The 13,567-nt window shown below is 43.1% G+C and overlaps 1 protein-coding gene across 1 annotated transcript in view; it reads left to right on the plus strand.

Annotated features, from left to right (window-relative positions):
* IFT122 (intraflagellar transport 122) overlaps window positions 1-13,567 on the plus strand; it is a 78,250-nt gene that overhangs the window by 25,325 nt on the left and 39,358 nt on the right. The window contains exons 5-9 of the mRNA XM_031935083.1: window positions 1,733-1,809; window positions 4,048-4,114; window positions 5,124-5,270; window positions 7,001-7,177; window positions 9,479-9,554. Coding sequence (XP_031790943.1) covers window positions 1,733-1,809; window positions 4,048-4,114; window positions 5,124-5,270; window positions 7,001-7,177; window positions 9,479-9,554 — 544 coding nt within the window. The remainder of the gene's footprint in view (window positions 1-1,732; window positions 1,810-4,047; window positions 4,115-5,123; window positions 5,271-7,000; window positions 7,178-9,478; window positions 9,555-13,567) is intronic.

Genomic DNA, 13,567 nt, shown 5'->3' on the forward strand with positions numbered 1-13,567 from the left:
TTCTTTCTTTCTTTCTTTCTTTCTTTCCTTTCTTTCTCCTTCTTCCCTTCCTTCCTTCCTTCCTTCCTAAGTTCCATAAGAGCAGATACTGCATCTTTTTTTTTCTCACTCTTGTGTCCCTGATACAATGCCTAGCCCATAATTGGTACTCAACAGTCCTTCCTTCTTTTCCTTCCTTCCTTCCTTCCTTCCTTCCTTCCTTCCTTCCTTCCTTCCTTCCTTTCTTTCCCTTCCTCCCTTCTTTTCTTCCTCCCTCCCTCCCTCCCTTCCTTCCTCCCTCCTTCCTTCTTCCCTCTCTTCCCCTCCCCTCCCCTTCCCTTCTTGATTGGATCTTGCTCTGTCTACCAGGCTACAGCACAGTGGTACCTACCTCACTGCAACTACAACCTCCCAGGCTCAAATAATCCTCTTACTTCAGCTTCCCAAATAGCTGGAACTGCAGGTGCACACCACTACACCTGGCCAATTTTTAAATTTTTTTTTCTTGGTAGAGGCAGGGTTTCACTTTGTTGCCCATACTGGTCTTGAACTCCTTGGCTCAATCTGTCCTCTAACTACTGGGATTACAGGTATGAGCCACTGCATCTGGCCTCTTTTCAATTGTGGTAAAATATACATGACATAAAATTTATCATATTAACTACTTTTTAAGTTTACAGTTTAATGTTAAATATATTTACATTGTTGTGCAACCAATCTCCCAAACTCTTTTATCCTACTAAACTAAAATTCTGTATCCTTCAAATTACCTACTCACCCTTCTCTCATACCCCCAGCCCCTGAAAACCACCATTCTACTTTCTTTCTCTCTGAGTTTGACTGCTTTACATACCTCATATAAGTAGAGTCATACAGTATTTGTTCTTTTGTGGCTGGGTTATTTCATTTCACGTAATGTCCTCAAGGCTCATCTGTGTTGTAGCATGTGTCAGAATTTACTTCCTTTTTTTTTCTTTATTATTATTATTTTTTGTGAAGGTGAGGTCTCACTATGACTCCTGAGCTCAAACAGTCCTCCCTCGAGTGCCCAAACTGCTGGGATTACAGGTGTGAGCCACTGGGCTCAGCTTCCTTCCTTTTTAAGTCTGAATATTATTCCATTGTATATATAGACCACATTTTCTTTATCCATTCATCTATTGATGGACACTTGTGTTGCTTCCACTTCTTAACTATTATGAATAATGCTGCTATGAACATGGGTGTACAAATCAACAAACAATTTTTGAATGAATGAATGAATGAATGAGTGATGTTGTAAGTAAAGTATTACCCACAAGTGAAGGAATAAAACTGGGGCTGAGGTGCCATGCTTGGTACATGATTTGCTCAGTTTTCATTGTTGTCGAAGGATCTCTCATGTTTCCAGATCTTGGTCTGTAATGTTTTCATTGCACCTCCATCTTAATTTCTGGGCCTCCGCAAAACAGTAAGAGTAACAACCACAAATAAAGCACCTAAAGGCCAAGGTGGAAGGATTGCTTGTGGCCAAGCATTCAAAACCAACCTGGCCAAAAGCGAGTCCCCATCTCTATAAATAAGAAAACAGTGGGTGAGAAGGGTTAATTATTTTGGAGTAGGAGAATTAATTTCTGTGCTTTTTGTTGGTTACTTGCAGAAGTGCAAGTGGTCTGTAGTCAGAGGCTGTGGGCTCATTATTAAAATCTTCAGTTGTAGCCACTTAAATGCTTGTGGTTTGCTGCATAGTAATCTACAGTTGTTTACTTCCCAGGCACAATGATGCTATACAGTGTGTCTCCTACAATCCTATTACTCATCAACTGGCATCTTGTTCCTCCAGTGACTTTGGTAGGTTCTGATTCCTGATGTCCTGTCCTGAAATAACTGAAAATCTGGGCTAAAAATGCTGAAATGCATTCAGAATATGGTGATTTTATCCTGAGAGAGTTAATACTACTTCTCTGCCTTCAATGGCTGAGGAGAGGCTGACAGTTATTCTTTAAATCGTGTAGAAACCAAGATAGTGAATGGTGACCTCTACTCTAGTAGGACATCAGAGACTACAGGAAGGGCCCCAGCAAAGGAAGTGGTAAGAAGATTGGGAGGGCACAGGCATAACTTGATGTTGCTGCCTCTGGGAAGCCTTCCCTTGGTGTTACTGCCTCTGGGAAGCCTTCCCTGACTCACCGTGGCAGGGACAGTGCAGTTGTCCTCACCTTTGTATTGACCCACATCTGTGTGCATGTGACATTCTTCACTGTTGCAGTTGTACTTCTTGCAAAGTTTGTCATCATTACTTGTTGGGGCGGCTGTAGCTGTCCTCCCTGAGGGGCTGAACACCTTGAGGAGTTCATCCTGGCCATGGTCCCGTGCCAGCATTACAGTACTTGTAGTACTGGCACGAAAGAGGTATCAGTAAAATGTCTATGGAGGGAGGAAGGGAGTGAAATTGGGCAGAGGCTTGTAGGTTATTTCCATTAATGGTTAATTCTGTTTTCAGCTCTATCAGTCTGTGTTCCTTGCTAGTGGATACAATGGAGTCACTAGATGAGAAGTCAGAGGCCTAATCCCTCTCAGTGTTTCAGTTCCCTTATCTAAAAGGAGCATGCTGCTCACTGTCTCACTGATATGGTTCTGGTTCTGAGGTTCAAAAGAGAGAACGGAATTGAAAGCCAATTGTATAAATACATGGAGAAAGGCCTATCATTTGTTTAACGTATTTTATAGCATTTTCTTCATGTGAAGCACTGGTCTGTATGCTTATAATGGAAGATTAAAAAGACAAAATAGAATCCCTACCCTCAAGGAGCTTGTGGTCTTAGGGGAAGGTAGGATTTTTAAAAATACAATATTAAAGTTGAATGCTTGCAGTGTGCTAGGCACTGTTCTAAGGATTAGAAATGAATTTTTATTTGAGCTTTATGACAGCCCCTGAGGTGTCAGGTATTATTCCCACCCTACTGATGAAAAAGAGGTAGAGGTCCCTTAGCTAGTAGGTAGAGGAACCAGGTCTTGGACCTTAGACCAGGTGATTGCATACAAAGCCTGCCCTGCTAAGCACTGCTGAAGGAGGCCCAGGAAGAAGGAGGTTCCTCCAGCTGGGAGCTCCAGCCAGGCTTAGTGAAACACAGATAACATGTGCACAAGTCAAAATGTTTGGAGGAAGCGTTTTGGACTAGGGGAAAGGCAAAAAATAACTTGTTTGATGTTGCAGTTGTCTATATATTTGTGCACTGGAGTTACCTTCTTGATTGTACTTCGCAACTTGGCAAATAGAATAATTTGCTTATGTTATCTAGACATATACTTGTTGCTATGAGGCACTAGCCAGGGCATCTGGGACAGGGGGAGCAAGCCTTAGGTGACCAGTATGCCGTGCAAGAGGCACAGCTCAGATAGGGTCATGTGTTGTGATTGAGACCTATGAAAGAAAACTAGATTTTCAGAAAGCATCATTGTTATTTTAAATGCTAGGTTATATTCTGGTTGCAATGTCAGAGTTATGAACAGTGAAATTGTCATTTCTTTGAGAGTCAGATCCCTGAAAAGTTGGCTGGCACTTTACCAATCTATCTTATTTTTCTTCTGAAAGAATTATAGATTCATAGTAAGTTACAAAGATGGTACCAAGAAGTCTATGTACTTTTCATCCAGTTTCCCCTAGTGGGTCCATCTTACATAACTATTATACAATATCAAGACTAGGAAACTGAGACTGGCACAAAGTGTGTATATTATATAGTTCTGTTGTCTTACCACATGTGTAGATTACCACCAGTGCAACACAGAGCTAAGCCATCACCATGAAGTTACCACTTACTCTCATATCTACTCACCTTACCTCCAGTTATTTCCAAACCCTGGTAACCACAAATCCATTCTCCTTTCTATAATTTTGTCATTCAAGAATGTTATAGAAATGGAATCGTACAGTAAGTATATGACCTTTTGAGATTGTGTTTTTTCATTCAGCATAAAGTCCTAGAGATCCATCTAAGTTGTTGTATGTTTCAATTATTTGTTCCTTTTTATTGCTGGGTAGTATTCCAACCAATCCATCTTCTTTTATATTATTGTGCATTGAAGGGTTGTGGTCTCCTGAACAGAAGTCTGTCTCCAAACACAAATCAAGCAGCAAGATCATCTGCTGCAGGTAAGTGCAGCTCTGACAATAAGATTTATGTTCCTTCGTCTTCCACACAGACTTTCAAAATCCAATTATTTCATGCAGCGGAGAAGGTCTTGTGTTAAGTAGTTGGTTTAGGCCCCTGTATTTCCTTCTTTCTTCTTTTTTGGTCTCCTCAATGGGAAAGACCTATGCCTTTGATCATGAAGCAAAAGAGAACTACAAGTTGCCTTCATGCAGTTACCTAGCAACAAGCCTCAACACCCAGCTATACTGAGTGGAGGCTTGTAGAAAATGTGAGGCTGTCATTGTCCAGGCAGCATCTATGAGGAAGAAAGCTTTCCCTCCCACACTTTGATGCTAGACCTGGATTAGAATCCAGAATCTGTCATTGACAGGCCATGTGACCTCAAGAAAGTTACTAAATCTTTCTGAGCTGGAGCCTTGTATTCCTCATCTGACAAATCTGACAAATAGAGGTAAAAATACTGACTTGACGGGATTGTTGTGAAATATGCACAAACTTATGAGGGTAAAGCATGCAGGACAGCACCTGGTGTACAGCAGACACTCTAAATGGTAGGTGTTCAGCTTCTAGGAGTATATCCCTTCCGTTCAGCATCTGAGCACCTTCTACAAAGCAAGCACTGTCCTAGGGATTGGAAGACACCAAGTCTGTTCTTAAGGTGCTCTTTAAGTGGGAGGGGATTGAGATGGAGAGTGGGAAGTGGTGGCTGGCCTAGAGATGTAGGCACAAGGTAAGGGCTGTCATAGAGGTGTGTACACAGGGCTGGGGGAGCTCAGAAAAAGGTACCAAATGGTACCTTCACTTCTCACTGTTGATTACAGAACTAAATAGCATTTTAAGTTTGATCCTCTGACTTTATGTCAGGACTGGCAATAATGAAACCATATCCATCCCAGCTGTTGCTGCCTCATCAGACTTTTATTTCAAACCAAGGCATCATCCTCACTAATTTTACCTTCTGTGGGGTGCTTCCTCTATCCCCATGCCTTTTGTTGGTTGTGTGCACAGCTGGACAAATGATGGTCAGTACCTGGCACTGGGGATGTTCAATGGGATCATCAGCATACGGAACAAAAATGGCGAGGAGAAAGTGAAGATCGAGCGGCCAGGGGGCTCCCTTTCACCAGTATGGTCCATCTGCTGGAACCCTTCAAGGTACTCTTTAAGTTGTCCTCCTTCTAGAACAAACACCATCATGAAGAAGGGCTTTCTGTCTTCCTGAGGTCTCCCTAGATTCAAAGGCTTCTCACCTCACTTGAATAGTCTGTTTTAGAACCTGTTCCATTTTTATGAATTTTTTTTTTTGTAACGGTCCTCCTACCTAAGAATGTATGGAATTTTTTAAGAGCCTGCTCAAAAGTTGAGTTTTGGAATGCATCCTGGAGATTTTAGCAAAGCAGATGAGCTATTTAGGCCAGGCCAAAGTGTGTGTGTGGCATGTGTGCACACGTGCATGCATACATATGTGTACATGCACATGTACATGAATATGGTGTGTGTGTGTGGTGTGTGAGTGATGCAGGAGGACTGTTTCCTTATGAATCAATAGTGGAGCTGTCTACTGTGGCTTCATTTTTGCCTTTCCTTTTTTAGTTCTTCCCTCCAAGTTTGGGCAGAATATGTGCCCACCTGTTAATAAATAGCTTTTTCATGAGCCTTTTTGTTGCCTTTGCCAGAAAGTCAAAATTAAGTTTGCAGACATCCCTAAAGCCTAGAGATACATGAGCAGTTGACACCTACCTTCTCAAATTTTGTACACACTTTCCTTTCTATGTCCATGTGACTTTGACAGTAAACTAATTATATGCTTTTTTTTTTTTTTTTTTTGAGATGGAGTCTCACTCTGTTGCCCAGGCTGGAGTGCAATGGTGCAATCTCAGCTCACTGCAATCTCTACCTCCCGGGTTCATGCAATTCTCCTGTCTCAGCCTCCTGAGTAGCTGGGATTACAGGTGCCCGCCACCACACCTGGCTAATTTTTTGTATTTTTAGTAGAGATGGGTTTCACCATGTTGGCCAGGCTGGTCTTGAACTCCTGACCTCAGGTTATCCACACACCTCAGTCTCCCAAAGTGCTGGGATTACAGGTGTGAGCCATTGCACCTGACCCTATATGCTCTTTATATAGCCTATGATACTATTAAACCATCAGTATCCTTTATGGAGTCCTCTGAAAGTAAATTAAAGGTCCTACTTGTTTACCAGCTCAATGTCACTTTACAGATGGTTGCCTACTTGATTTAGAAGGTTGTTTGGAAGGTTATTATGCTTCTTCCTGAATAATTTTGTCTGGCTCATGCTGTACCATGCATGTGTAATGCTATCAAAGGCCATTAGCCCACCCCAGAGTTCCTGCTGTTTGATTTGTGGCTGCAGAGGACTTTGTGGCTCTAGGCTACCATTTTTAATTCATGAGAAGCAGGATGTCCTGTATAACTGGTGGCTGTCTTCCTCCAGGTAGGGTTCAGGGGCTCCTTTTATTTTTTATTTTTATTATCTTTTTTTTTTTTTTTTGAGACAGGGTCTCACTCTGTCACCCAGGCTGAAGTGCAGTGGTGTAATCTTGGCTCACTGCAACCTCCGCCTCCCAGGTTCAAGCAGTCCTTTCGCCTCAGCCTCCCGAGTAGCTGGGATCACAGGCACATGCCACCATACCTGTCTAATTTTTTGTATTTTTGGTAGAGACAGGGTTTCACCATGTTGGTCAGGCTGGTCTTGAACTCCTGATCTCAGGTGATTCACTTGCCTTGGTCTCCCGAAGTGCTGGGATTATAGGCATTGAGTCACCGCACCCGACCCCCAGGGGCTCCTTGACAGGATTTTAAATTATAGTTTTAGTGTAGTTCTAGGCAATGTAATTTTGAACAACTACTTACTGTCTACAGCCGATGGGAGAGTTTCTGGATGAACAGGGAGAATGAGGATGCCGAGGATGTCATTGTCAACAGATATATTCAGGAAATCCCTTCCACTCTGAAGTCAGCAGTGTACAGTAGTCAGGGTAGTGAGGCAGAGGAGGAAGAACCAGAGGAAGAAGACGACAGTCCCGGGGACGACAACTTGTGAGTGTGTCCCAGTGAGTGGGAACCCTCCTGGTAAGGGCCCAGGCCCCACACAGACTTGCCAGGACGGATGTTAAGCTCCTTGGCCAAGGGAGTACAGGGACGTGGGGGAACTGTGGGTGAAAGCTCCTTCAAAAAAAGGAGACACACCCTTAAAAATTGTGTGTGGGTTATAAAGTGATCCTGTGAGAAACTATAGGAAATACTGAAAAGACTAAAGGAGAAAGTTCAGCTTTTCTGATAAAACCCCATCACCTGAGGAAGTCACTATTAGCAATCTAGTGTATTTCTCTTCAGTCTTTTAGTGTGTTCATATAATTAACTAAGTTATATTCTGCTTTTTTTTCACTTAACATTATAGTGTGACCCCTTTCCAGTAACATTATAAATCCTTCGAAGAACATGATTTTTAACGGCTGAAGAGTGTGCCCTTTTGTGGATGCCCCATCATTCAACACTTCCTCTATTACTGGACACGTTTCTTAGCCTGTTCCCACACTATCCCTTACCTTACCTTGCATTTTCTAGGATGCATGTCAGAGAGGAAGCCCTTACCTTAGCCACAGTCCTCACACTCAAATCCTGGCTGTCTAGTCATTCATTCTTCTCTTCAGTCAAGATTGCCTGTAGGGAAAGCATGGGCAGGCTAGAGTGGGGAAAGCTGGGGTAGCCAGGATATCACAATTGAGCAGTAGAGATCTAGCTTGGGACTTTCCGAACTGTTTTCCATGGTATCTGAGTTTCCTTGGAAGAATCCCACCCTGAGGTCATGGGGGCTAGGAAGTGGGGACAGTAAAGGAGGAAGGTATGGCTTTGGGTCCCCATTTCAGTGCTTTTGATTGTTTCAACATGAGTTTTTGTTTCGTAAAGAATCCTACAACCCTAGGAGGTAAAAGGGGGTTGAAAATCACTAATCCACCTCACAGGGACTGAGCCCAGCCCAGAGCCATATGTGGCCTCCCCAAAGGGCTCACTGGTGGGCTGGGCTCCTGGATTGTTTGTACTTTGGACTTCAGTGCCAGTTCACACAAAGATCATCTGCAGGCTCCCTCGTTAACATCCCTCTCGGTCTTTGTCTCTTTTCCCTTAGTTTTGGGTTAGTGCCTATGACATTTGCCACTCTTGACTGGGTTTTACAAACAAGGCCTTAGCTTGTCTGCCTACATTTCCAGTGGTGCTACCAGGTGACCACAAGACACTGGGATCAGAAAAGCTGGAATTAATAAACAAAGAGGCAACATTTGGTGGATTAAGACCCAGCCTCAAAGGCTAGGAATGCTTTTGTTTTTTTTCTTTTTTTTCTTTTTTTTTTTTTTTTTTGAGTCAGTCTGGCTCTGTCACCTAGGCTGGAGTGCAGTGGCACGATCTTGGCTCACTGCAACTTCTGCCTCCCGGGTTCTATGTGATTCTTGTGCCTCAGCCTCTGGAATAGCTGGGATTACAGGTGCGCGACACCACACCCAACTAATTTTGTATTTTCAGTAAAGATAGGGTTTCCCCATGTTGGCCAGGCTGGTCTCGAACTCCTGACCTCAGGTGATCCACCCGCCTCACCCTCCCAAAGTGCTGGGATTACAAGCGTGAGCCACCACGTGCTGCCACTTTTCTCTTGAACTAGATTCCCAGGTAGCTTGCTCCCTAGGCTTAGGCAAGGGAGTTTCTCCTATGTGCTGGTCCTGCAGTCCCAGCCCCATGGCACTGATCCCCATAGGTTCTCAGTTTCAAAGACAAGTTGCATGTTTTCAGAGAGCCCATTGCTCTTTTTTGAAAATTAGAGTCAGTCAGAAACCATTTCACTTGTGCAGGGACCCCCACCTGCAGGAGAACCTATTTTTAGGTGTTAATGTTCTTTCTTCAGGAAGAGCAAGCACGTTTCCCTTCTATTAAAAAATGCCTTTGTATTGAAAGAGATGTTTCTCCGCCATCTCCCAACATTTTCCAGTATGTAAGAGAAAAGCAGTCTCAATATTGGAGCCTTGTCTGTCTTAGTGTTGCTCCCCAGTAAGCTCTGAAATGAGAGGTTTATATTCTTCAGCTGTAGCAGTGTCCCCAGCACCATAAGCTCATAGCAGAGGACTCAGTGAAACAGCAGATCCCAGGAAGGCTAAACCTCACCTCTGCTTCATCCCATAAGACTGATGGATGGGTTGGGCCAAATTACAACTTTTGACCTCAGTAAAGCTGTACAACATTTGGCAACCTGAAGCCAGGGCTCTCTTGTTCCTGTTGTTTAAGCCCTTGGTGCTATACTCATCAGCAGGCTGTGGCCCTTCATAATGTCTTTTATCTTCTGTTGATTAGAGAGGAACGTAATGACATCCTAGCTGTGGCTGACTGGGGACAGAAAATTTCCTTCTACCAACTGAGTGGAAAACAGGTATGTAGCCCGGTACAAATCCAATTGCAGTCATGCCTGTTATATTTTCATTTTCTGAGATTCTGTTACTATTCATTATACATTATCATTGTTAGTTCCTGCTTATTGAGCATTTGCTGTGATACCAGGTACTGTGCTCACTGCTTTGCATGTTTTATCCTATTTTATTCTTATAAAACCCAATGAAGTGGGTATTACTTTCCTTATCAACTTTTTAGGAATGAGTAAACCAGAACTCAGAGCAGTGAAATTATATGCCCAAGATTTCATACAGCTAGTAAATGGTGGAGCCTAGGAGTTAAACCCAGATTGGTTTGACTTTAAAATCTAGCTCTTAGTTTTGACCTTACTTTCCTCTATTTGCTTTCATTCATTCAACCAACATTTATGAGTACCACTTAGGACAGCCCTTTCACAAAGGAGCTGCTGACATAGAGCCGGGAAAGTGATAGTCTCTACCTGCAAGAACTCACAGGCTGGCGGAGACACACTTGATAGCAAAGAGCCCCTGTGTGGTGTGGTGTGTGACATAATAGAAAGCTATATAGATGGCTTTTAGGGATACAAAAGAGGGTAACATCACTACTTGGTAGAGATGGGAGGTCTTGTTAGAGGTTATGTTTGAGCAGGCTATCTTTGAGTTAGACTGAGGACATTGGGAATGGTGTTTCAGGCAGAAAAAAAAAAATAGCATGTATCAAGGCAGGAAGGAATGAAAATATATGACATTTCAGAGAATGGTGAGTTGTACAGGGTGACTGCATCTCAGATTTTGTGACCTGAAGACAGAGTTGAAGAGGAACATGGGGACATGATTTTTCTTTTCTTTTTTTTTTTTTTTGAGACAGAGTCTCACTCTGTGGCCCAGGCTGGAGTGCAGTGGCGCCATCTTGGCTCACTGCAAGCTCCAACTCCCAGGTTCACAGTATTCTCCTGCCTCAGCCTCCCGAGTTGCTGGGACTACAGGCACCCACCACCACACCTGGCTTTTTTTTTTTTTTTGTATTTTTAGTAGAGACGGGTTTTCACTGTGTTAGCCAGGATGGTCTCCATCTCTTGACCTCATGATCCCCCCGCCTTGGCCTCCCAAAGTGCTGGGATTACAGGTGTGAGCCACTACACCTGGCCTATGATTTTTTGTTTGTTTGTTTTGAGATAGAGTCTCGCTTTGTTGCCCAGGCTGGTGTGTAATGGTGCAATCTCGGTTCACTGCAACCTCTGCTCCTGGGTTCAAGCGGTTCTCCTGCCTCAGCCTCCTAAGTAGCTGGGATTACAGGTATGTGCAACCACGCCTGGCTAATTTTGTATTTTTGGTAGAGACGGGGTTTCTCCATGTTGGTGAGGCTGGTCTCAAACTCCTGACCTCAGGTGATCTACCTGCCTCAGCCTCCCAAAGTGCTGGGATTATAGGCATGAGCTGCCACCACACCTGGCCGGGGATGTGATTATAAAGGACCTGAGTAGTGTGAATAAGAAGTTTGAACATCACATCCTGTAAGTATTCAGGAGCCATAGATGGCAGGAAGTGGCATCACAGATTCTTGCTTCAGAAGAATAACTTGTTTCTGTGGAGGGTGGATTAAAATATAGAGGGCATGGTAGTACGATGACTTAGTAGGCAGGAAACGCCAAGAATTAGAGTAAAGGTGCTGGGTACAGGTTTCATACCACAGCCAAGCAAGTGAGAAATGCAACCTGTGCAGTGAAGCCTTTAATTTCATAGCATCCTTATTCCTCAAAACATGTCATTCAAGAAGGAAGAGTTTTAGATGTGTGTAGCCCAGCTTTTGGGCCATTTCTTCTACCCCTGCCTTACCATTGGTCATTTCTTTTGTATTCAAGTAAAGAAAAGATAAAGAGGGCCAGGCGCGGTGGCTCAAGCCTGTAATCCCAGCACTTTGGGAGGCCGAGACGGGCGGATCACGAGGTCGGGAGATCGAGACCATCCTGGCTAACACGGTGAAACCCCATCTCTACCAAAAAAATACAAAAAACTAGCCGGGCGAGGTGGCAGGCGCTTGTAGTCCCAGCTACTCGGGAGGCTGAGGCAGGAGAATGGCGTGAACCCAGGAGGCGGAGCTTGCAGTGAGCTGAGATCCGGCCACTGCACTCCAGCCTGGGCCACAGAGTGAGACTCCGTCTCAAAAAAAAAAAAAAAAAAAGACAAAAGGAGCAGATAATGAAGTGTTTTCTCAGTTTGCCATGGTTGATTTCCTAAAACTCTCATTTTAATTAACTGTCATCTAGTTTCCCTGGCCCTCTCTATTCATCCACTTAATGTGTGTACGTCATCATTCAACAGATATTTATAGGCACACCTACTGTGTACGAGGCACTGGATGTGGGTACTGACGACTCTTGGGAACAAATGACCACACTGCAGTGGGAGGGAATTGGGTCTTGTTGCTATGGCCACAGTAGAAAAGAGCTCAACACGGCAGAGGGCCACAGGAAATATCTTGCATCTATGCCGCCCCAGAGCTCGTGTTGTGGCCCAAAGTTTCTGCACGATAAGCAACCTCAACCTGCTGAGATGGTAACCCCAACTTGTTTGGGACAGTAAAATTGTTTTCTTGGTGGATAAGTGTCTTCCCTTCCCAATCTGGGAAGATTAGAATTAAATATAGGATGATGAAGTAAATCAAACCCATACTTTTGTGTTAGCCTGAGGTATAATTTGTGTATTTTTGTCATTTGAAGTGTTAGTAATGCCTAAGAGGATCTGGCTTAATAATAATAATAGCTAACATTTATTGAATTCCAGGCATTATATAAACTCTTTACAAAGATTAACTCTTTTAATCCTTGTAACAACCCTATGAGGTAAATACTGTTATCATCACCATATTACATGCAAGAAAATTGAAGCACAGAGAGGCTTAATAATTTGCCCAAAGGCACACATTTAGTCTTTGGTCCACCCTGGTGAAACCCAGGCATACTGGTGCCAGAATCCATATTAGAATATCTATCAGATTAGTCTTGCAATGACCATTTAAAAGTTGTATTGAGTAATTTTATATGTCTGATTTTATTTATTTATTTTTTGAGAAAAGGTCCCACCCTATTACCCAGGCTGGAATGCAGTGGTATGATCATGGCTCACTACAGCCTTGATCCCCCAGGCTCAAGGAATCCTCCTACCTCAGCCTTCCAAGCGACTGGGACTATAGGCACGTGCCACCACACCCTGCTAATTAAAAAAAAAAATTTTTTTGTAGAGATAGGGTCTCCTATGTTGTCCAGGTTGGTCTCAAACTCCTGGGCTCAAGTGATTCTTCTGCCTTGGCTTCCCAAATTGCTGGGAATACAGGTGTGAGCCACCATATCTGGCCTGCTTCTGATTTTAAGTGGAAAGATATAAGAATTATATTTAAAGTGTATATTATTTAAGGTTCCTAAGCAATATTGGAATGCTTAAGCAATTTGTTGTATTTTTCTGCTTGGTGTTCACTGAGCTTTTTGAATGTACACATTGATATCTTTATGTCTTTCACCAAATGTGGAAACATTTTGGCCATGATTTCTTGAAATATTTCTTCTTCTCCATTCTTTCCTTTCCTCTGGGACTCTAATTACACTTACATTAGACCTTTTGTTATTGTTCTCCAAGTCATTGAGGCCCTGTTATTATTTTTTTAAATCCCTTCTTTTCTCTCTGATCTTCAGATTGGAGGATTTCTGTTGTTCAGTATTAAATTTCATTGACTCTTCTGCAACTTCTAATATTTCTCTTAAGCTCATTCAGTGCATATTTGTTTCAGTTTTTATTGCATTTTTCTGTTCTAGAATTTCCATTTAGTTCTTTTTTCCTTTTCATTCATTACAAGCATATTTTTCTTTATAGTCTTAACCATAGTTATAATAGCTGTTTTTTTCTTTTTTTTTTTTTTGAGACGGAGTCTCGCTCTGTCACCCAGGCTGGAGTGCAGTGGCCGGATCTCAGCTCACTGCAAGCTCCGCCTCCCGGGTTCACGCCATTCTCCTGCCTCAGCCTCCCAAGTAGCTGGGAC

Source organism: Piliocolobus tephrosceles, chromosome 2 (assembly GCF_002776525.5).
Source record: "Piliocolobus tephrosceles isolate RC106 chromosome 2, ASM277652v3, whole genome shotgun sequence".
NCBI classification, from domain to species: domain Eukaryota; kingdom Metazoa; phylum Chordata; class Mammalia; order Primates; family Cercopithecidae; genus Piliocolobus; species Piliocolobus tephrosceles.